Consider the following 24,562-nt stretch of genomic DNA (forward strand, 5'->3'; position numbering starts at 1 on the left):
AGTTGATGATAATATGTTGTTGAGGACACCAGAGGGAGCTGGAGAGAAAACAAGTAACCAAGAGGCAGGAGGGTCAAGGTCTCAGGTCCTCACAGGCATTTTGATGTCCAATTCCCATTTGTTTTGGTGGAGGTTGGGCACCTACATGCCTAGGAATATCCGTGCTCAAGATGGTTGCTGTTAAATATATGCATCTTCAGTTGCTCTAAAGGCTCTACCTCAACCCTCCTAAATGCTCAAGCAGGCTCAAGGTGGACTAACTCATTGAACTGCAGGGACCACTGTAAGTGTTTGATGTTCACCGTGGTTTGATCTTTTGCCACGTCTTCAAAACCATATGTGAAGTGACTGTGAGAGTCAGAAAGCATACATATAAGCATATTGCTGTATGTGGAAGAAAATCTGAGTGGACCTTGCACAGCTGGAGTGGAAATAACGGCATGTTTTTGTGCAAATAATTGCACAGTCATATCTGAAAATACGAGCATGTGTGTACCTTCAGCTTTTTAGCCATGGGATATAAGTAGCCTTCTTTTTTCAAACAGCAATGTGCAGTGCTAATGTTATCTGGCAGAAAAAAAGTGAATATTTAAATTCTCTCTCCTACATTTCAGGCTGTAGACAGTATAAATATGGTCTGTATTTTTTCCCTATCGGCTCAGTCTGCTGTAGGGAGAGAGATGGCAGGTCTTTTGCTTTCCCACCCTTAGAAGGAGAAGGTGAAGAGCTGATACAACCAGGCTTTATTTACTGCTGCTGTCCTTAGTGCTCCTCTCCTCTTTTTTCTCTGGAGTTCTTCTTTAAACAGACTCATTACAGAAACATGCCATGGTTTCAGCTACTGGCATGCTCATGATCTCTAATACAGCATTATAACAGGTCACTTAAACAGTTCACCTGATAGATGTTCTGTGTACAATGGAAGTTGTCTTACACCCTGATTATTTAATATGAACCTGGCTTCATTTTCTTAACAGAATAACAGTTTCTCTAGTACACTTAGGTGGATTTATCATTTTTTGTGTTTGATCCAAATCCCTTTTGCTATTCTGTTTTTCCTTTATGCTTCTCCCTTGTCCACTGAAAATTTCCCAGTTGTGGCCTTTTAAATCAGTAAATAGAACTGTAGGTATCCTCCAAATCAGAAAGACAGCATTATTTATTTGTTCCATCCACTTCATACTCATAAGGAATATAGGTCTCCCAAGGTAATGTGTGCTGTGTTCTTTAAGCATTTCCCAAGATCTGTGGTGGATTAAGCTTCACAAAAAAAGCATAGAGGAAACTGGACTATGTATAGGCAGGATGTAACTACTTTAGAAATCAGTTCATAGTGGATGGCACCAAACAAGTCTTAAAAATTAACAACAGGCAAAATTGCTTATCTGCTTAACCTCCTCAATATTTTTTTTTTCTATAAGAATAGTGGCATTGAGCTTTAGAAAATGTCATAACATTGTTGTCTCCTCCACTTAAGCTGGCATAAAAGCAAATGTTAAAAAACTAGAATCCTCTGTGCATTGTATTACAATTTGTGTTTTAAACTAAAACTATTTAAAGCACTGTCAGGCTTTTTCAAACCCTTGAAAGGTTTTTTCAGTGCTGTCGTTACTGTGTAGTTTCTTCTTTTGGCCCACATGTTGTACAATGAAGCATAAAGATTAAGGCCCACGCCCTGGTATTATGTTCATTTCCATGCATTCATGACTGAATTAAATACCAGCCCTGATGTTTCATGGGGTGGGGTATGCTCACTGAGCTTTAAACTGATTCTCTGGTTATTGCATCACTTACGGGCAAATGGTCTGAAGGTAAAAAAACAAAATAAAATTAAAAAAAAAAAGCCCTCACCTATAATCCATATGTCTATCTAAATTAAATACAACTAAGTCTGAAGCATGTTCTGTCATCAACAGTGTAATAGTTCACTTTCAAAGTTGCATCAAATGTGATGAAGACACGAGTAGTGCAAAGATCCTCTCAACTTCCAGCATGCTACTTACAGAACATTTTTCATTGGTGTGAGGATGCAGGCAGAAAGGGGAGGAAAGCATGTACCACAGTGGGATTTGGATTGAGTTAATGATAACACAGTTAATGTTGTAAATTAAGCCTTTGTTTTAAATATGAAGGCCTGGAAGAATAAATTTCATATTCTATTAGCTAGATTTTTAACTTGATTTAATCTGCTAAAGTTCTTGGATTCATATGAAGCTGTTCTTGCTGAGGATGAATTGATTATTTGAGACTACACTGCAGCAAACAGTAAGCAAGAAATGTTCATGTTTTATTCTGGAGGCTGTTCTCATAGTTGATCCAGAACAGCTAATGAATGTGGGAGACATTTTTACCAATAATAAGTATTTTTAATTAAGCTTATTCATCTATCAGCTTGCTACTCTAAAATTCAGCTGAAGGAATCCAAGTCACATAGTATCTTGTCAAAGTAAAAGAATATGTTAAATATGCCTTAGAGGTAGCATTTTGCTTATGTGGCATAACAACATGGGTCTGTTTTGCAGAAGTATGTTTTTGGATTGAGTCTTTTGCTGCTGCTTTATTCTGAAAATGCCGACTTTATGAAGAAAGAAGCAAGCAAACCAAGTGTGGTTGATGTGGTTTATAAAGATGAGTGAATAGGATAAGTCTCTTAATAGTTTATTTACACAACCACCTGTTCTAGCAGGGACCAAAACAACAATACCATTCTGTGTTTGCCTTGAAAATAATTGTGTGTAGACATGCAAAATTACTGTGGTGAAGTTTAATATTAAAATATTTTCAACTGATATTTTGATGATTGAGTAGATATATTTTTACGTAGCGAATACTAAACAGAAATTTGGTGTTAGTCCAGCATCTTGATTTTTGCAACTTTATTTGAAGTATTTAGTTATATGAAAGGTATTTGAATGGAGTTGATGACTTCCTAGTTTATATCCCTGGCAGGAGTTAAGGGTTAAACTAATCTGACTACTTTATCCCAATTCCAGTAAACGGTAACAAAAATGTTGCCATTTAACTCAGGAATAAAAGCCTGGGATTTTTTATTTTCTGCCCCCTCCCCCCTTCAGGTTGCAGAAGGTAAATTAGAAATACTGTCTTTCAATAGATGGATCTTTTATACCGGAAAAACTGAATCCATGAACTTTTATGGACAAAAACGCCTGGTCAGAAGTTGCTTGAGGAATGAAAGTACAAGCTTTCTTCACTTGTTATTTGTTTCTGCAGATTGACATGACAGTTCTCACGGGGTCTATTAACTTATATCTCTGGATACTAGACTGTCTTCAAATGCATTTAAAAATAAACCTAATTATCTGCTGCCATTCTGCAAATAGGTTGCAACTCTGTTTAGTATTTCAGCAGATTCTCATACTGTTGATATAAGCAGAAACAATGATGTTCTGGTCATACTTCTGCAGTGGATTTATGCCAGTGTAATGCCACTGCTATGAATTTACTGTATAATACTATAAAATGGAATTATGCTTTTTGAAGTTTGATTAATCTTTAGAGATTTTAACTATCTGTTAATTATATTTCCATATGATTATGATTAGGAGCCTACTCCACAAGCTATGCTATAAACACATTATAGACCAGAATGAACGGCTATGTTGAAATACAACACAAGTATCTTTCAATGCGTGAATAGTCTGATATATGCTAATTTCAGTGGGCGTTCTGTGCGTTATACTCACATATGTGCTCAGCCTCACATATGTGCAGTAATTAGAAAAAGCTGCGAATTGGAACTAATAAAATTTAGAAAAAGTGTAGACTAGATGGGTATCCATTTGTTTGTGTAAAGTTTGGCTTCTGAGACATCTTACTCTTTTGGTAGGAATTCTCTTTGTGTATCAGCTGTGCAGGTGGCTTTTTGAAAGCATCCTTTTACAATGAAATAATGCTGCTTAGGTCATTCATACCTCTAGCCCTTAACTTGCCAGCTCACAGGTAAACCGATTTGCTCTCACAGTGATTTAACAGCAAAATTTTTTCACCAGGTAAAAGTCAGTGATTGTTAATGCTCACTGAAGTCTGCTTCCACAGGTCAGGGAAAATTTTACCATTGATTTTTCAACAGGAATAGTTATTGTTGCACTTATCCCAGATATACATTAACAGCGGAAAGCAGAATTTTGCCCCGTTGGGAAATATACTTGCCTTTGCCAGAGCTAGTGCCCTGTGCATTAGCTGGTTCACATGAAGCAAAATATTAACCTTTGGAATAGCTCTAGAATGGTTGTAAACATAACCTGATAAGCAAGTACTGCAATATATTGATGCTTCTTTGCATTTGTGTAGGTACTGATCATTTCTATTGCAAATAACACGCCAACTCTTAAAAAAATCCTAAAGAAACTCTTATTCTTTCAGAATTTGCAATCTATTTACAAAGCTTTTTCTTTTTTTTTTTTCTCTTCTCCATGTACAGGTAGTGGCCCAATTGTGGATCCAGACGTTTATGGTATATATTTGATTTCCTTTTTCTTTTAATGATAGAAATGAAGGAACTGAAACCATTAAAAGATTGAATGTCAGGCTCAGTTAAATTGAATGTCAGGCTCAGTTAAATGGAAATGGCACAGATTATAACACAATTCTAAAAGGTACTTTGTATTTTTGGTTCTTCTCCTGCCTTATATTATTTAAGATACATGAGGGTAATATGATGTTTTACTTACTCTGCTGCTTTTGATTCACATTTAGGAGAAGCATAAATCCACTGCTACAAATGGTTGCAGTTGATCCTGTAGGATGACAGCTGTCTGATGTAGCTCACAGGCATGAGGTTTTGTGAACCTTTTGGAGGCATTTCTTGGAGGAAAAAGAGTTTGTGATTTCTCCTTATATAACTTAATTTATTTTTTCAGGGATGATTCAATAGTTGTTTTGCTTACAAAAATGTACCCCTAAATCCCACTTAAAAATGAGGTTGGCACAAGTAAGTTTTCCTGTAGGCAATTTATTTTGTTCTGTCCACTTATTTGTACCTTCCCTTAATCTCTCTTGCATAAGCAGACCATCAACTCAGTGATATCTGAGTGTGTGCCAGAATATTTGATGACACAGTGTTCACATTAGTTTTTTAGTTAGGTGAAATGTTTTGCTCTGTACCTAGTGAAAGCCAGTGTGCACTAGAATAGAAGCTGCAGAATGAAAAGCAACTGGATAGTTTTACATAATACTTCTGGTATATTTCTGGTGAGCAGGAAAGTCCATCCTAACCAACATACCCAAACACCCTTTAGCTTCCAGCAGAAGCTGGATCTTGTTTGGAGTAATTTTTATTTGGATGAAATGGCCCATGACTCAAGTTTCCTTAAGCTGATTTAAATGTTATTGCTTTGATTCCATTCCATGTCATTAAACTTTAGCAAATGTGCAATTGAAGCATCAGTTTGGCTTTAAGTGCTTAGAAATACTGAAGACTAGCTTCCCCTCCCTCCCTCTCTCCAAATTATTTTTTTTTTGGGGGGTGGCAAGGCGGTGATGGTTTGCACAATTTCTTAGTTATGTTGTATTATATAAGCTGTATGCATTAAGATTTTGGTTCTGAGCTGTTTATCAAAGTCCTGATGCCTGTGTATGGCTTTATGTGAGTGCTGTGCTTCGATTGACTTGGGTAGGTTTCTGCTGAGACGTGCACTTCAAGTTGCGCTGGCAGATCACAGCCTACAAGACCTAGTCCTGATGAAAGCAGCCTTCCTTTTTATTCCTGGCTTTTCTTTCTGCTATTTGAAACTGCTTTCTTTGATCTTTGTTTCAGTGACTCAGTGCTTGCTCTGAGAAACACTTTGTAGTCCAGAGTGTTTCCCTAATTATTCCAAATTCTCAAGTCCACTTAGTGAGGTGAATAAATGAGGCTGGCTGGAAAGTCTAAGCACTGCTACACTTCTTTGGAGAACCGCTGCCTGGGTGACTGACAGTGGGACCTCGGAGATGAGGTCCCTCCAGCGACTGCGTGGTTTTCATGACTTTTTTTCAGACTGCTCTATCTCTATGCTAACCTGTTTACCCACAACTTAGATTATGTTGGAAGGAAGATTTAAAGCATCACCCCCACCTTTTCTCCCCCCTTCCCTTTAAAATGCATTTTTCACAGCCTCGTGCTAATCGTGTTGCAGATGTGCCTAGTGTAAAGTGTAAAGGTAGCGGCAGGGAATTTGATCCAGCTGGGCACTGGCACCATCTGTGTGTCTGTCAGTCTGTTGGCTATGGGTAAAGTTAATGGGAGCTCCAGGGTGCTTTCCTGCAAGTGTTGGGGCAGCTTAGGGCCAGGGGCTCCCCGTGGGGGTCCCCGTGCAGGCCCTGGCAGCCAGGCCCATCCCACCGCCTCAGCCAGGAGTGGGGCAGCCGGGGGGGGCCATGAGCAGCTGCAACCCCAGGCATTGGGCACTGCCCGGGGGCCAAGCCTGGGCCACGGGTCTGCAAGTGGGCCCAGCTCAGCAGGGCCCATAGCCGGGCAGTGCCGGGCTGTGAGGAGACAGAAGATGGAGGCGACAGAGGGCAGGGGACCCCGGCCTCGAGTACCCCTCTGTGTGGAGCAAATGCCTTCGTAGCTGGGTTTAGTCTGTCTGTTGGGAATTGACTTTCTGTCTCCTGTGCTCCGTGTGAGGTGATTGCCAAATGTTTTCCGTTAAGCGTTTTGAGTGTACGACGGGAAACAGGAGAACTGATGAGGTTGCAGCAGGCTGCGTGATGTCCTGTTTGCTGAGGGGAGTCCCAGCTGCATGGGGCACTGCCTGCTGCAAGCATGGAGCAGTCACTAGTGCCTCCAGCTCACCTCTGCTGCACCTCTTGGAAAAGGCAGAGAGGGGAGGCTGTCCTGGCCCCATCTACGAAGTAACTGAGAGAAATAAAGCGACTCATCTTGGGCTTTGCAGTCAATCAAATGCAAAGCCAGCTTCTTTGGCTCTGAGTTCATGTCTTTGTGCCACGCTGCTTTTTCTAATATGGTTGTGAACACGGAAGAGACAACATGCCCCGTATCAGCTAACCCCCGAGAGGACTGTGCAGAGTGACCCCCCCGGTGCTGGTATAACTGTGCTCTTGTCTGTAGCCTAGCCACCATGCACCTTGTTTGTGAAATGGCTGCAAAATACTGCCCAGCCTCAGTTGCGATTCACCGCAGTTGATGTAGTCACAGGTGGCTGCGTGAGGTACGCGGCACCGGAGGACCTGGCCCTGAAGCGATACAAGTCCCACACAGCATGAGTCAAGAGGCGTGACCCTGTCTGTGTCATAGTGCTTGGTGTCTATGTCGGGATTTCATAGTGAAATGAACAGGAATTTGTTTAAGTCGGAATCACCCAGTTTTGGCTGGATAGCTGTTGCATGTGTTTTACTTGCCTGGCTCGCCCATTTCAAGAGGCTTTGAAGATCTGGCACTTGTTCAAATGCAAGTGCTTCACAGTTATACAGCAGGGAATGGCAACGCAACACCAGCATACTGACGTGGCCTACTTTAGCTTTTGCCCATTTTAATATAAAAGTGCATTCAGAGGGTTCACAGACCAGACCTGAAACACTCTGCATTGTTCTCATTAGTCCTTCAGGGTCCCAATATTGTAGGCTGAGGTACTTGTTATAAAGCCAGCTCTGCCTGCAAGTGAATGAAGCAGAAGTCTCATCCTTTGCTGTGTCAGAGCGTGTAGTCATGGTGGTGAGCATCCTGAACAGCACCCCGTTTGAGTGTCCAGGTTGCTTGTGCAGGTGAGCCATTCAGGCAGGGTTTGTGCTGCCCAGAGTAAGGAGTGCTGTTTGTTTGCTTCTTGCTGCTGTTCTAACCTGGCTGCATAGGAAGCTATAGGCATAGAGATGCAGTGCTGAGTCAGAGAATTCAAATGGTAAAAGACAAGGAAATTAAGTTTTGTTTCTCATGAAAGCTCTGTATACATAGTATGTATTTTGGCTGGAAAGAGTTCTATCCTTTGGCATGCATGGTGTAGAACTAAAATAGACTACGTGAGCTGATCAGACAACCTGACTGTACTGACTGTAGCACTGGTGCCAGAGGTAGCTGCGTAGCTTCATATACCAAAAAATCTGCAGCCTCCTGAATACATTGCAGAAGCAAATGTGTTCATGCATGCATGAAGACCAAAAGCCCAGTGCAGCTAGCATTGCTGGCTGAGCTCTTCAAACTGCACTTGGGAGCTAAAGAAGATAAACTCTGCCGAGGCGCAGGCCCTCCCTGCCCATGTTCAGCAGCAGCTCTGTGGTCGGAAGAGTTCCTGCCTCTGTAGTCAGTGAGACCTATGCCTCTGTGTTCTGCTTTTTCAGATTCACAGTTAAAATTCCATCTGTAGGCTTATGGCACTGATTTTAATCGAAATGTGTAAAGAAATGCGCAGTTAATTGCAAATTTAAATTACAATGCTGGAGGTGCATTGTTTAATAGATGCAGTTATTCCCCTTGTTTGTTTCTTTCATCTGCACACATTAGAGTGATAAAATTGTAATGTTATGTATCTTTCCAGATGTAATCATAAAATATGTGCATTTTTAAATTTTACTTTAATGCACATTTCTCTAAGTTCATATGTATACTATTTAATTCTCTTTATCTCATTTGAATAATTTTGACAGGAAATCATAATCTGTAAATATCTATGTTTAATTTTTAAATAATTATAAATAATTAAGACATGTTCATTCTTTTGATGGAATAGTTCTGAATTCACCACTGCAGACCTGTCAGTGGAATTATTTTGATAGGTCAAATTTCTTCATACCATCTCAGGGACTTAATTTTTGAAAGGTTTACCTGTATGACAGTTTATTATGGTAAACTGTAACTTCTGTGCATACAGCAGTATTTTGTATTATTTTTTAAATGAGGAAAACCAGCTATTTCACATTTGGTAGTAATAAACTAGCTAAAAACTCATCTGCCAAGTTCTCAGCTAAACAAAAGTCCCCAAGCTAGTTTCTAAGACTGTCCTATATTTGGCTGAATACAAGGCTGGAGAAGTTAAGGGTAGAGGGCAGTCTTTCATTTTTAATGGGAAGTCAGAAGCACATAAAAATAGCTTTATGGATGGAGTTCTTATTTAACTCTAGTTTTTCCAGTAAAGATATACTGGTGTAGATTGCTTCTCTTTTCAAGTTTGTCCGTCACAACGCATTTGTTCGATTAGCTGCCACAGGGATCCCCCCAAAATGTTCCGGCTACATTAGCAATTATGTATTGTTTCCAAAGAGCTCAGAGTCCCAAGAGTTGTTAATGGCCTTACCATCTTAAAAAACAGAAATAATAAAGACAACCCTTTCCCCTCTAAGGTTACGAAATTATAAAAGCAACATTTTTTCCTTTCCTAAGAGTATGAAACCACGCCCAATGATCTTGGAGACACCACAAATAACAGTAATCAAATCACTTCTACGGATGTTTCCAACAAAGAGAATGAAGATAGCATCACTGTAAGTATATACATTGTTTCCTGATATGTCATCTTGGTGGACTTTCTGGCTATACAACTCACAAAACTGTGGAGATTGTAATAGGACCCTGAGCTACCACAACACCAGAGGTATCACTGTGTTGTGATCAAAACTAAGAAAAAAAGGAAAAAAACCCCAAAATCAGTGCTCCCCACTCTTGTCCTTCCCCCATTTTTTGAAAGAGTGAATCACTTTTCAGTCTAGTTATTTTGTTTCATGCTTTTCCAAATAACTAACTGTAATTTTTAGCCTAAGACTTTGCTTCTAATTTTAGCCAAGGAGAGCAACTCTTTGTTTACAAAACAAAGACATCCAAGGTAATTTGTAGATTGTTGTTTGAATTCCAGTCCTGGAGTCAGCTCCTCCTTACAGGGAGGATGTGCTGCAATAAACTTTCAAATTCTAATTGTATGTTTTTAAAACATTATTTCATGTAGGTTTTTGATTGAATAATTTGCCGTAGATTTTAGTATAAGTAGCTGAACTGATGGGCCACCTCTGCTGCCTTGCCTTTCATGCTCTTCTGAACTGAATTGTTGGAAACCGGTAGCGGGTGGCCAGCCTGGTTGATATTGCAGCCTCCCTGCAGGAGTGACTCAGTAAAGCAGTGGGCAGTGGAGACCATGTGTGTTCACAAACCAGTGAGCAGACTGTGAGTTGGGACACTGTGCTAAAAAATTGATAGGATCCTGGGCAGTCTTGTCTCGTCTGATAACAGAATCATTGAATGGCTGAGGTTGGAAGGGACCTCTGGAAATCCTCTGGTCCAATCCCCCCTGCTTAAAGCGGGGCCCGCATGGTTGCTCAGGGTTGTCTCCAGTCTGGTTTTGATACCTCCAGGGATGGAGACTCCACAGCCACTCTGGGCAATCTGTACCAGTGTTCAACCACCCTCGCAGTAAAAATTCTTTTTCCTGTGTGCTTTCCTTATCTGTTTTCTTGTAACATGCCACTCTGTTGGAAGGGAAAGAGGTGATGTGCACTCCCACCTGCTTTGAATGTGCAGGATGTTGAAAAAGTTGTTCTCAAAGGTGTCTGAATCTCTGTTCTTTGCAGGATAGAAGAAACCTCAACAAGTGGCTGTTTTCTGTACTCTTTGATCTGAGTGCAAATGTTTCCCAGTTGAAATGAATCTCTTTACCTAACTGGGTTAATCTGAATGTATGCTGAATGTCTTTGAAGGTAGTTCATAAGAACAAAACAAGCAGATCTGTTTGTGTGCTCTTTTTTAGGTGTATGTTGTGGTGGGAATTGCAGCACTGGTGTGCACTGGCTTAGTAATAATGCTCATTATTCTGAAGTTTGGAAGACACTCGAAGTTTGGGATGAAAGGTAAGCAGGGTTATTTTTTGTACCTTACAGAATTGTTGTGGGTTGTATGAACTGATACTACAGGCTTCTACACTGAGAGCAGTCAAAATACCTAGATTAAGTGCCATCACATTTGGTGTTTTGTTTATTCATCAGGTAAGTAAGGGCAGAAGCAGATGTAGACAGAGTGTAGAATTTTGGATCAAACTCTTCTACTTCTCTTTTTTTCTTACGACAAATCCCATTTCTCTCCCTTCTGCTGCAAAGGCCCCTGGGACACTTCCTGGAGTAAAATATTACTTAAGTCAGTGTAAGTAGGAAGAAGATAGGACATGAAATTTATTCTGATATGAGTTTGATTACAACAATTTGATGAGAATCTATGCTGTATGTAAGAAGTACTTCAGACCACACTACAATGTCACGTTAAGGAGATAGATTCAAGGGGAAACAATGGCAAGAGCAGAAGGTGCATTTGCAGTGGATCCTGTCATACTGGTGCTTTCTGACAGATACATTTTCTTGAGCTTCTGTTTGTATCTTGGGAAGTAGGAGCTGGAGACAGTGGCAAGTGCTTATGTCCCTGTGGAAGGGGGAAATCTCAGCCCTTCCATTTATTCATTTATTTATTTTACAGCCAGATGGAGGTATGTGTAACACGGAGGTACATGCAACAGTTCCATTACCATACTATTTTACTGGTATCATCAGTCAGTGTCTGGCCATGTGGTGAAATTGTATTTAAAAAAAGAAAAAGAAAAAAACCACTTGCTGTCTTGTTGGGAGGACTAGAAGGTGCTTTGCTGTGTGCTAAAGAAGGTGAGCTTTTGTTCTTAAGATGTGTATATGAGGGTCTGTGGAGAGAGCGGTGAGTAATCTTGTAGCAGGCTCCTGTTAACCTCATGTCCTTCCTCTCAGCTGTGCTTATGACATAGTACCACATGGATGTATATTTTGGTAACCTTGCTTGCTCTTGACCAGTGTTTTTTTCAGAGGTATCTACCATGTATTTTCTGTTTCTGTGTTCTGTTTAGAGAAGAGTTCCTGGAACAAATGAGATTTGAGCGGAGCAGGAATGTAGTCGGTGCAGATAGGTTGCTGGGATGGTAACCTTTTATTTCACCTCCTCCTGATATGACATAGTCTCTGCTCTTTGGGGTAGCATTAAAAGAGGACAATCATTGTGAAATATCCTGAATAGCAACATGGAGCCAGCAGGATATAGCTGCAGAGTTTTGGCAAAAGTCTAGAAAAAACTTCCTGTGACTGAACAACAGTTCAGCCTAAATTTTATTTGTGTCTGAAGCTTTCTGAATTGCATTTAGAGAGCTGAAGTAGGTGGAAACTAAATGCAAGCAACGATGAGAAGTGTCTGATGTTAGCTTTTTAAACCTGAATGCTTCTTAGGTTTTTCAAAATTTGCATTAAATATTTCAACACAACATTATTGGAGGAACTAGAAAGCAAACTCTACTCTGAGGTAGAATGCACAAAGTTGCATTTTGTGTGGTAACATGTTAAGTTAACTTCCAGGAAGCTACTTACATGGTGGTTATGTTTTAGCATATTCAGATACAACTTTTCTCACAAAAATAATGCTCTTGCCTGATCAGTAAGTTTGAACTCAGTAGTTTTTTGCTGCAGAATTGTCCATGTAGACCATATTTTAGTAAGGATACACTTTTGGGGGAGTAACTAGATGAAATTATGAAAAGGCAGCAACCTCATATATGGTGTATATTTTAAAATTTGAGCAGTCATGGTTAGGAAGATCAGTAAAATGAGTTCACAGTTCAGGTACACTCCTTCAAAAATTAATCACAGGCATGGTATGTGTGGTAATGGTGAAATATCACTGTGAGCTACAAATAACTCTTGAATGTTTCATTAGAAAGGAGTGGCCTTCAGTTGTCCCTGAAGTGAACCTCAGACTTCTCCAAAGTTTGCATTCACACCTGAGCTTCACATTCTGGATCTATCTGTAGTCCAAAGTCCCAGAAACACCCTCTCCATTTATCATCATCAGTATTATTGAATTTTATATTAAAGCAATATTTAAAGACCTGAGATTAGAACACCAAATCGATATGTAATACCCAGACTAATAATAAAATACTACCTGCTCTGAAAAGCCTGCAACATAAGTATATATTGAGAATTCATAACAGAAGATAAGCAACCTGGGGTATTTGAGTATGAGGAAAATAAGGCAAAGGTGAAGAGAAATTTTTTGCAGTCAGTATTGACCAGTACAATACATTTAAAATGTGTGTCTTCGAAACTCTGAACAAAAGGATCAAGCCAGCTACCTGTGAACCCCTTGAGTCGTTTGCCATTGAATTCCATGACAGCAAAATTAGTCCCAACTTAGCATACAGACATTGTGTTATAGTTGGTGGTTTAATAAACAGTCTTAGTAGGAAAGTGGAAAGGAGTGAAATATCCAGATTACCATTGAAAATATGTATAAAACAAGATTAAAAATTCTTTTTTTTTCAAATCTTCCCCCAAATATTAATGAATATTTTGCATTCATAAGAAGGAACTTCCTGAGTTACATCAGGCAGAAATGCAAAAAAGGCTGTGCTTCATTTTACTGTTACCTTGTGAGAACAAAACATGGTCACCTCAGACACTCTGTCATTAAATGTCTCCCCACCCTTTTTCAGTAAGCAGTTTGGAAAAAAGCAAAATAGTCACTCAGTAACTGGAGCAGTCAAACTGGCACTCAGTGGTATTTTTCATGTAACCATGTACATGGAAAAAATGTTCCACTGATGATAAGAAAAAGAAATGTGTAAACAGGCAATCAGCACTGTGTGTCCCGTAGGAAATGTCTTTATGTAAGGGATGAAATTTTCACCCCCATTTGGGTTCACAGCAGGCATCTGCAGCTTCTTGAGGACATTGTTTTATGCCTCATATTTTTAAATGCCAGCTTATCCCATCTTCTGCATGGCCATCATCTGTCCACTTCTTAGACTGTGTCCTTCCTGAGTCCTTCTGTGTGTAAAGAGCTTGAGGATGATTGGAGTGTGGGACTGACAGTGATAGCATCCCCAGAAAGAGATGTGGTGCAAGTGGTTGTGTCTGAGCTGTGCTGCATCAGAGCTGCCCATACCTGGAAGCACTGCACATGCTGAAAAGCTGCAGAGACTGCCACAGAGCTCATGTGCCCCCATTGTCTTCTTTCGATTACTGTACTGAGCAGAAAAGAGTCCAGTTTATGTGATAGGGAGCACCAGCTCCTCTGGGAGCTTCCAGGACTTTGGCAGTACTGATCAATCTCACCAAGATCTGTTGAAGAGCTGTATAAAAGTAACTTGACCTATCTTTTGGCTTCTCTCTTGATTTTATATATCTAAGGTGAGGGGACAAATTGGGATATGTTAATTTCACTCAGTTACCTTTCCAAATGGTAGTAATAAAGTGTTTTTGCAGGTAAGGAGGGCAAGCAGAGCACTTGTTCACCACCATTAACAAAACAAAAATATTTCATTTGTGACGTTCTGGATTTTGGTTGAAGTTGGGTGCACTGTACAAAGCAATTATTTTAGTTCTTGCTTTGCTTCTTTTCACTCTGTCTTTTAGAGCTAGTGGAAACAGCAGGTTCTGATGATTAATTTCAGGAACAGTATTAGTACAGAACTGGTCTGTAAGCTGTGCTAGAAGAGACTTGAAACAGGGCTAGTACAGAAAACCAATACTGTTCTTTCTGCTCTGTGGATAAACTCTCATGTTGTGCTAGACTTCCAGACTTCCATTGCAAAATTCATCAGAGTAACTGGTGACACATAATGCTATTTCCCTGCTTGTGTACATTTTAAACATCTTCTTATACAGAGTTTGTTGATAACAGCTTTGTGTGAAAAGCTGCTTTTGGTTGCTTGAATCTGGAGGTGAGGTTTTTAGACCCTTGCAAGATGCTGCAGCATAAATGGTGAAAGCTTCAGTTCATTTCTTAAATGTATTCATTAAGATTTGTGGGTTGCTCTCAGGAAACACCTTGGCTTGCTTGCTTGCTGGAGGATGTGAGTGTGCTTATGGTGGGAATTCACTGAAGGCTACCATGACAGCTCTTACCATTTTGTGTTTCTTTCTGACTCCATCTAACCCCCTTATGAAACTGAAAAATAACAAAAGGAACTGGAATAGAGAGGGCAGGGGAAGGTTTGTGAACTCCCTGGGAGGATTTGTGGAAGAATAATTCTAGTCCTGTTTTATTCTACCTCCTGTGTTTAAAAATAAATTTAAATAAACAACTAGTTGCAGCATAACCAACCTGATACGCAGTTTTCAAATGTTAATGTAGCAGCATGCCACTAAGCATGAATGGAAGTATGGAGGAAACTGATGGAAGATAAATCAGTGGATAAAGTTTGAAATAGCATAATTCAGTTAAAAGGATGAAAACATTTTTGCTCATTTGAACTGTAGTAGCACAGGGTGTCCCTATTCCAGCAACAAGGCAATATCCTTAGCACTCCTTGCTTGCTAGGAAAGCTGTAAGTGGATAGTTACGGACAAGAATATTATCACATCTGTTTTACTGTAGAGATAAATGGAGTTCTGTAGGTTTTACCAAAATCAGAAAGGAGAGAGAACCCACTCCTCTCCAAAGCAGCCCCTTCTGTCTTTTTAAGAAGTTAACAAATAGAATCTGGCAGAAGTAGAGGGAAACATATGTGTACTTAATCCCTTTGGGTTGCAAGGGGTTTTTCTGAATGTTTGTATGAAGTTTCTGTCAGTGCTTTTAGCTGTGTGCAGTAGTGCAAAGGTAAGGGAACAAACAGTCTGAAACTCCCATTGTACTTAGGCAGTGCCAGCTATCTTCTCATGTCTGTGGGCTTGGGTGTCACTTTTTGGAAGGTGCTTCTTCCTCAAGTGCTCTCTGAACTACCTACCATGTCTAAACATAAGTCCTGACTATGAATGCTTCACCCCTTTCACAGTCTTTCAAGTCTGTGCAGTTCAGGGTACAGAAGTTTGTCTTTCTCTGATCAGGTAATGAGCTTGGGTTGATTTAAGAAAGAAAACAGTGTCCCTTTTAGGACAAACGCCCCAAAATGCTTCCTTTCCTTCAAGCCCTTGCTAGCTGCTTGTCATTGGTTTTGAGTTTAATATTTGGACTATCAGTCAGGATGCTGTGCTCTTTCACCAAGCTGATTAAAAGTTATGAACACACCCATGGATTTCGCTTGTCAAAGTCAAAACAGGGTATTTTCTCCAACTTCATAATAGCTTTTTCTCTCATGTGTTTTCTATAACTTTTGTGCTGGGCCTTGAACTTCCTTGAAAACTTTTTAATTAAAAGCATTGTTTATTCCAACAGGAGCACATTGACAGTTGAGGAATATTTTTTCTTCTCTGTGTGTCATTCACTATCTTTTTTTTGCTTGTAAACTCATGTTACATTTTAGCTTTGGTCCAAAAGACAGTACAGGAGGGGGCAGCTTGAAACTCATCTTCAGTTGCAGCATGTTTCTCAGTTGTCTTACAGTATTTCAGTTTGGGTAAGAAACACTGTATAACTGCATGATAAAAGCCTCCATACAAAACAATTTTGTCATTCTGACACAATGCGTCCATGACAACATAAAGACTTTAACCCTTATTTACCCAAGTAATCATATTTACATGACTTTAAATAACAGTGCTGTCCAGGTAAGAGTGGAGTGCTTTACCGTTCTGTCTGAACATGACCATTATTGAGGCTTTTGCATATTCTTTTGGATGTAACTTTAGGGCCAGCAGGAAAAATGTTTTCTGTCTTATTTGTCTGTAAGCATATAGCAAATGGTCACTGTATTCTCTGCTTTAATACATTTTACTTGACTTAACGTTGTTGTGAGAGATGGGGTGATTGCGTGGAATTTCAACACAAACCCTGCTTCATTCAGGGCATTCAGATTTTGGAGAATTTAGATGACTCTAAATGAGTATTTTGAAGTACTGATATGGGAAAAGGGAGAGCTGTTCTAACTTATGTGTTATCACATGTCTTGCTTAAGCAACTGAGTTGCTTATAGACTAGGAGAAGAATGAAGTGCAGTTAGACTAGAAGAGCTTGTACTCCTTTTAATTCTAAACCAAGTACAAAATAAAAGCTTTGCATCTTCAGCAAAGACCTGTAGTTTGACAGATATTATCTAATGTTCAAATTGGTCTGCAAGAAGCTTGGAGCGAGGGCTTCCTGGACAATTTTACCTTGTTTGCCAGATAATTAAGAAGATCAGTTTGCAGCTTGGGAACATGCTTAACTGCTTGACCTTCATCAAGTCACAGAAATGCTGAACTTTCTGAGTTTCCATTTGTACCTATAGAAGTGATTTTGTGCTGTGTTGTACCTACCCAAATGCCGATTCTGTGGGCGTTGATCCTTTAATGTCTTCAGAACATTTCATTATTTAGTCAATGAGCAGAATATAAAAGAGGGATTAATTCATGTGAGTCAGTGTTGTAAGATAAGATGTAGAAAAAAATGAATGTGCTCAAATCTGCAGTATTTTTAGTGAGTAGACAAGTAAAGGCAATGATGATATTGCTCATCTGAATCACACACAAGAAACTATTTTTATTGTTTGACATTGGCATTCCAGTCCCTGCAGTCATGGGCAGTTCATACAAATTGTCTGTCTCAGGTGCATCACTTGTATAATGGGGGCAGTAATAGTTACTTATCACATGTACATTTGGAAGATAGAGTTGTTAATGCTTCTGAGGACCTTAGCCTGAAGGAGCAAATTGTTTTAAGTACTTCAAAGAATGAGGGTTCTTATAAACTGATCTGTGAAAGTAATTTTTGTAGGGGATTTTACAAAGATCTTAAAATATTTAAGCCACCATTCTCTTGTGTTCCAGTAAAGAAAAAGAGATGTCTCTTAAAGCATGTCACCCTATCAGAACTTACTGTTAGGCATTTCTAGGTTTCCATTGTTATTATTTATATAAAATTTGGTCTGTAGGTCTCAGGTTTCTGTTTCTGTCTGGTACTGGTTTTCCTGAGTCTGATCCTAAAGTGCAAGACGTAAGAGAGGAATGTAGCTCTGGTTCTGCAGTAGGAACAAGCTAGTGGACAAAATGCCCCATATATAACAAAGGATTTAGGGACACATCTCAAATCCAAAGCTGGGGAATTTTTAATGATGACATGGTGCATTTGACTATGCTCTCCTTTGGTTGCAAAAATTCAAACTCAGCTGTAATGATTGAGGCAGAAAGGGAGTTATTAACTTGAGAGCTTTTCATGATTCAGAGTACTATACTGGTGGATGTTATTAACACAGGAAAATTATCTGAGGCCTCATGCCTGTTATTAGTGAAAATATATGGAAAGTGACTGTAAATAAGTACCTGTTGTATTCCACTCTCCCTCACCCAAAAAGAAGTGTACACTCCTTGAGTGCACATGTATGTGGTGCGCATGAAGTGAAATGAACTGGTGAACTAGGGAGATGCTGAGTAGAGGACAGCTTAGAGACAAAATGGAAAGAGGCTGAAGAGAAATGAGACTAATAATGGATTAGAGCTGAAAGGAGAGCTGAAAATCACAGCTGCCAGGGCTCTACCTTGATAGGGGTCAAGGCTTACAGGAATAGCACACAGCTCCTAGGTCAGGGTAGTGGCAGAAGAGAAGAGTCAGTCTTAAAGGTGTAAACTGCAGAGCCCCAACCCCATGTTCAGTCTACACCTATATTTGCTTCACAAGTCTTTATTTTACAGAACTCAAGAGTTTCTCTTTTAGTTTCTTATGTGCAAAGGGCAAACACTTACTTGCTTTTGTACGAATTTTTGCCCATATGCAGGTCATGCTGGTTTGGGAATGCATTAGTTTGTGAGGACAGATTGTGGTTTAGCCCATGGAGAATTTTAGAGAGAAATGAGACTGGACATAGGAAGAAATATGAGGACGAGAGGAGTAGGAGGTGGGAGAGAAGGTGGGTCATAATAATTAAATGTTTACATGTAATCAGAGTGAGATGAGACACAAAGACAGGTTGGAAGAAGTTCAGAAGTGGGGAGTGAATGGGATGAAGGAAAATGAGCAAAGAATAGCAAAGCCAGCCTATGGGGTTTTTTTTTGGTTGTTTTTTTTGTTTTGTTTTGGTTTTTTTTTGAGTGGTTCCAGTTCTCCACTGCTTTAAGCACCATTTACTACAAAGTAAATATGTGCTTGGTTGTGATCACCATTTGAAGAAATGTTGAGGCTAGATGATGGTAGAAAACTACATGCTGAAAACCAAGCAGTTCTCAAACAACGTGGATGGGAACATGGATAGTAGATAAATAGAAGGTATTCCTGGTGGACATGAGGTCCATTGTATGTTCTCCAGCTAGGGAAAAGGCTAATATGGAAGTAGCTGGCAGCAGAGGTGCTGTTAGAGGCTGCTCCTGGGCGCTGGTCCAGTTTATACTTACTCAGAACAGCTAAGGCTGGCAGACACTCTGAGAGTGTCTAGTCCAACCCTCCGCTCAAAGTAGGGTGAGCAACTGCAGGTTGCTCAGGGCTGTGGCCAGCTGGGATTGAATATCTCCAAGGATGGAGGCTCCACAACCTCTATGGTCAATGTGTGCCCCCGTACAGTACTTTTTTTTTTCCCTTATGTTTAAATTAAATTTCCTCTATTTCAGTTTGTGCCCATTGTCTGCTTGTCACTGGACACATTGACTCACACTGCAGGGGAACAAAAAAGGGGTACATAAAGGTGGCATGTGGACAAAGATGCTTTTTGAGCTGTTCTGTGTTGCCTTTGAATACTGGCTTAATTGTGAAGACAGGAATACTGAAAGATTGCAGTAGACTGCATGCTATTTAGAGTACAGTGACATCTTTTTCAGGGAAATTATTTGGCTCAGGTATGTGAGTCTCAGCTGAATAACACCACTGGGGATTACAAGTATACTTTGCTTAGGACTTTGCTCCACTCCTTTACAATACCTGTTGGATTTTATGTGAGTTTCCTTCCATTTGCATTCCTCAGCTTTCAAAGACTGACATAGGATTCCATCCCTGATTGAGTTGCATTGATTTCTGTTAACGGCTCTGAAGTTTGAACTTTTTTTTTTTTTTTTCCTCCTGAGCTTGGGACAAACCCTGTGCTTGTCCTGAATAGTAGATAATGCAATTACTGTGCTTCATGAATTTCATAAAAAACTTGTTTTTAAATGCGTGGCCATGGTTTCTACTTATCAATTCTGTTAGCAGATGACGAGATCTTAGTACAGTTGGAGTGCCCTTTTTTCTTTCGTTCCTGTAAAAGCATTCAGTATTGAATTTTGCACAACGGGAAGATTCATCATGGGCTCAGAGCCTGGCTGGCACACAGCACTGTGCTGTAGCTCTCCTCACAGCTGTTGTCGTTCTGCTTCCTGTGGTGGAGCTGCGTCTTTCAAAGTAGCATGGGCGGAATCACAAAGAATGAAGACTTGTTTTAAGTATGTCCTAGGCAAATGTGTGTCTAAAAAAGCCCCACAAACAAAAACTGCTCACAGACTGAATATGATTTTTGAAGTTTTCTGATGTTTATTTGAACTTTCCCCAAATCAGGCAAACCGCTTGTTCTTTCTTGCCCGATTTTGCAAAAACACACAGGGTAGCCTTTTATCAACAGCTTCCTTTAATGCATCTGAAGATGCCTTTGTTTTGTTTGTACAGTCTCATGGCATTACAATCCTTGGATCTGAATATTTGCAAAAAGCATCAAGAATAGATTTTTTTGCCAGGTTCATGGTGTTTCTTCTTTCAGAATGAACAAGAAGTGCTGTAAAGCCATTGTTGTAGCAATGCTGTTTCTGCTTAGGAAGAAATGAGGAAGTATGAAAGTTCACAGGAATTAAGAAGAAATAAGACACAAGGTAGCCAAGCTACTTGAATATCTAGTAATAGGAACACTTTAGGTTTTATTTCAACTCTGGGCAAAAGTTCAAATAAGATTATTTTATTTGAATGAATCCTTTAATGTCTCTTTTTCACACACACACACACACACACCAATGTATGTTTATCATCTCCCAGGATAGCTATAACCTGGGAGCAGCTTTATATATTAGCTATTGACACAGCCCCACCACTGCAGCCCATGAATTCCTCAAGGTGTTTTCTTTATGGGTAGCTGAACACTCATAGCTGTTCTCAGTTGTTCTTTTCCTGGAGATACTGTACCACTGCAGTGCTTCCTCACTGGTATGATATAAGTGTGCCTCTGTCCCTCACAGTGGCCACTGTTTTAGCTTTTCACATTTACTTAGTTAAAACATTAGGGCTATATTCAGTCCTCAGCCTGGATGATAATCCAGTGTAAGGATCAGAATAATGTTTTATAAATAATGCCTTTTTCCCATATAAATGAGTGATGAGGTGAAATGGGAATGGTCTTCTCTGTTTTGAAGTAGCTTTTTGTGCTTCCTTCAAAGCCCATTTTCTCCTAACACCTGCTTTCAACATGAAAATCAGAATTGCCTTTTTTAAACAAGAGTCTCTCATTCTCTCTTTTTTGACCTCTGACTTGTTTTGTCCCATTTAACACTGTTCACCTCACCAATACCAGAAAACAGGAAGAATGAGAAACCAGATCTAGCAAAATGAGATCAGTCTTGCTTCTTTGAGATTTTTTAAAAAAAATTAAGGCAGGCTTGAGAATCTTTCTGTTTTGTTCTATTTGATATTTTGGAGCTTCTTAAAATGGTGGTGAAGTGGGATCAATGTAATAGGGTCCTTTATAATGAAGTAAAATGGACAAACTGTTCAGTTACTATTATTTATTCTAGGTCAGGATTTTTTCTTAGCGTTAAAGGTTAATGCCACTGTTTCTTCAACTGCCTGGTGTAGCTGAATGCCCTGGAGCACAAAGTGGAGTAATGCAAACATGCAAGAAGTATTTCTAAAAAGTCCTTCATGTGTCTCTGATAGATGACAAAGTATTTGTTGTGAAGCTTCACTTCTTCCTGGCAGTTTGGCCAGCCAGCCTGACTGTGGTCCTCTTCCCTCTACCAGCCCCTTTCCTTCTTGCTCACCCTCAGCCTTGGTGGTATGATAATACAGAGCTGGCACATCTGACAACTCAGACTTTTTCCGTCAGATTCATTGTGGATTTCAAATGCATCATCCTCACGGAGTGACAGGAGGGAAGAGGATAGCCTACAGTCATGGCACAATCTTTGCACTGCCACAACTCGCCTGCAGAGAGTACACAGAAGCATCCACAGCTGGAGGAGTTCATTTGTAACCCTTGTGAGGAGTGTCTGTGTTCATGGATTTGCCTTCACATTCAACAAGGCCAGGCCCAACAAAGAGACATGCCTTATATGGCCTTGTAAAGTAGGAGAAATTAAGTTCAGTTCTGGTCAGAAGATGTTGTGAGTAATTCAAACTTGGAGAGAAACACGCCTTAAAAATCAGTGAATTGAGTTACAGTAATGCTGTATTTCAACTGGGAGTGCTCAGGCACAGGATCTGGCGGCCATGGCTGAAACGTTTGTTACCGAAGGGCTTCCAAGAAGCCTAATCTCTCTATGTTTGTGCCCTTTCAAATACTCCTTTTTCCACAATAGTGTCTGAACCAGAATTTCTTGACACCCCTTAATTTTTTGGGAGGGGGCCATTGTAGTATTCCCTCCCACCACCCCTAGAACTGCACTATTATCTGTCCTTTTCCTAGGGCACATGGGGATATGTGCCAAGAGCAGCCCGTGATTTAGGTCTTCAGCTGGCTCTGATGCAGCTGCTCCTTTATTGAATGTCTCTCACACTCTAGCTGCTTGAGGGTCAAATTAAAACTGGCAGTCAAATTCTGTGTTTGTGGCTACCACCAGCTAAATATTTCTGCCCACTGCCATCCTCTCGGAGGTTCCTGTGACCTCTCATAGCCCTCAGTCACTTTGGAGAGCAGTAGGTAGCTGCTAAATTTCTCTTTTTCTGTGCTTCCAAGTGCCAGCTTGCCAGCTAGGCATGTATTGTAACTACTTCTCATGGTGCCTGAAGCTTGTGCATTGCAGCTGCTCTTGCAATAGCCTCTCCCTGCATGCTCCAGGCAAACATTAATGCAGGCTATTCTGCTGCCATCAGAAGAAGTCATGCAATCTTCCAGTGGCACAGTAAACCCCGGGTGCCCTGTGGGTGCAGGTTGTGAGCCAGGTGAATGGCACAGGGCCTGTTCTGTGCCCAGAGGCTGTGAGTTTGAGTGATACAGCTATTAAGCATAAAGGCATCACCACTGGCACGTGAAATCTTTGGGCTGCAAAGGTATTCTGGTTAAGTGTGACTACGTGTTTGCTCTGTGCTTACATGATCCCTCAGGCAGATACTTCTGGCCCCTGTCAGAGTCAGGGCAAGAGGTGTTCATTTGTTTGGACCAACATGGCTGTTCTTGCATTCTACGCCTGCTGCACACAGAAAGGCTGGCAAGGCAGAGAAAATTTCCTTCTCTCTGGCTCTTAAGCACCCTGTTGCTTTGGTAAAGAAGAGTATATATAAAGTACACATAGCTTTATCTTAGCAAAGTAATACTTTGAAATTTTTTATAGTTGATTTAGGGTGAAATTCACCAGATGATCTAGCATGCATGCAGAGGAACTAGAGGAAGCAATCTTCCTTTCGCTCCTTGGTAAAGCAGCCTATACCTGGGTCTTACACATGGCATATGATACAGGCCACGCACCATGCACAAGAGGAGCATGATAGCAAACCAACAGAGAAACTGAGGAGCGTTTATGCTTTCAGACTGTTGGACCATACAGTTCTGAGGCCAGAGAGAGACTTGGACAGTTTGAACCCCTGCTTTTCGCTTTGGTGTGTTTGGACAGTTCCTGAGCTCAGGTCAGAGTCTGTATGTTCCTGCAGGGGCTGGAAGCATCTGTCCAGTTACATGGTTCAGGCCCAAATGTGCCATATTTGAATTGTGAGGAGTTAATATTCCTGGGAAAAGGATAAGACTGTCTCCTCTGCCTTCCTGTACCTTCCTTCTACAGCAGCAATCGAGTGCAGTGCTGGTGTTTCCTGTGGCAGTTCTGGACTGATGGTTCTACCCTCCTGGTGCCAAAGGGAGAGGAATTCCTATTGTGTGTTTGCAGTCTTTATGCAACTGGCTGTGACCCATCTGTGTAGTTTGAAAAATGTTCATGCCACAATAGACATTCACTATTAATCACAATGACATCGCCTAGCCTTTAAGTGCTTAGGTACTGCAGTGATGGTAACTTTCGCAAACTTTGACTTGCTCCCGGCAGCCACAACAACATTTTTGCTAAGTACAAGCTATGCTTACAGAAACCGGTGCTTTGATTGCATAAAGCTGAGCACTGTTCTCACTGACCACTGCCTGTACAAAAAAGATGTTCCTGTGCACTGTTGCATACACCAGCTGGCCTTGGAACAGTGATCTCTTTGCCACTGAGCTCCCATACTTCGTGCACACTAAATTAATTCCTGTCATTTATTACTTGCCTTTTAAGTACAAGGCAGAGAGCTTCTGAGAGTTTCCCAGTGCCTCTTCCAGCTCTCCTAACTCCCAAGTTTACTTAAATTTTAATTAGATACTTCAGAGTTAGCTAGTTAGATACCCTGTCTTTTTCCAACCCATTCCATTGCAGCTGACTACTCATAACATTTCTCCTCTGTTACAGTCCTGAAATACATTCAGGACAGTGAACAATATTATGGAAATGCTTTAATTGAAATGTTTTTTTTCAGTTCAGCAACTTGGTCACCAGTTTGTTTTGCTTCAGTGTGAGAGGAAAAAAAAACGAAGAACCTCAGCTACAGTGGAGACTTCAGAATTCAGTGTTTATTACTGTTACCTAG

At 40.4% G+C, this 24,562-nt stretch overlaps 1 protein-coding gene across 8 annotated transcripts in view; it reads left to right on the top strand.

Moving 5' to 3' along the window:
• NTRK2 (neurotrophic receptor tyrosine kinase 2) overlaps positions 1–24,562 on the top strand; it is a 206,705-nt gene that overhangs the window by 48,302 nt on the left and 133,841 nt on the right. For 7 of the 8 annotated variants that reach the window (XM_075021595.1, XM_075021588.1, XM_075021589.1 and 4 more), the window contains exons 9-11: positions 4,442–4,474; positions 9,332–9,432; positions 10,686–10,785. In XM_075021595.1, coding sequence (XP_074877696.1) covers positions 4,442–4,474; positions 9,332–9,432; positions 10,686–10,785 — 234 coding nt within the window. Of the gene's footprint in view, positions 1–4,441; positions 4,475–9,331; positions 9,433–10,685; positions 10,786–11,401; positions 11,584–24,562 lie in introns of all 8 variants that reach the window. The other variant, XR_012649128.1, reaches the window with a different exon arrangement.

The sequence above is a fragment of the Buteo buteo genome, chromosome Z (assembly GCF_964188355.1).
Source record: "Buteo buteo chromosome Z, bButBut1.hap1.1, whole genome shotgun sequence".
NCBI classification, from domain to species: domain Eukaryota; kingdom Metazoa; phylum Chordata; class Aves; order Accipitriformes; family Accipitridae; genus Buteo; species Buteo buteo.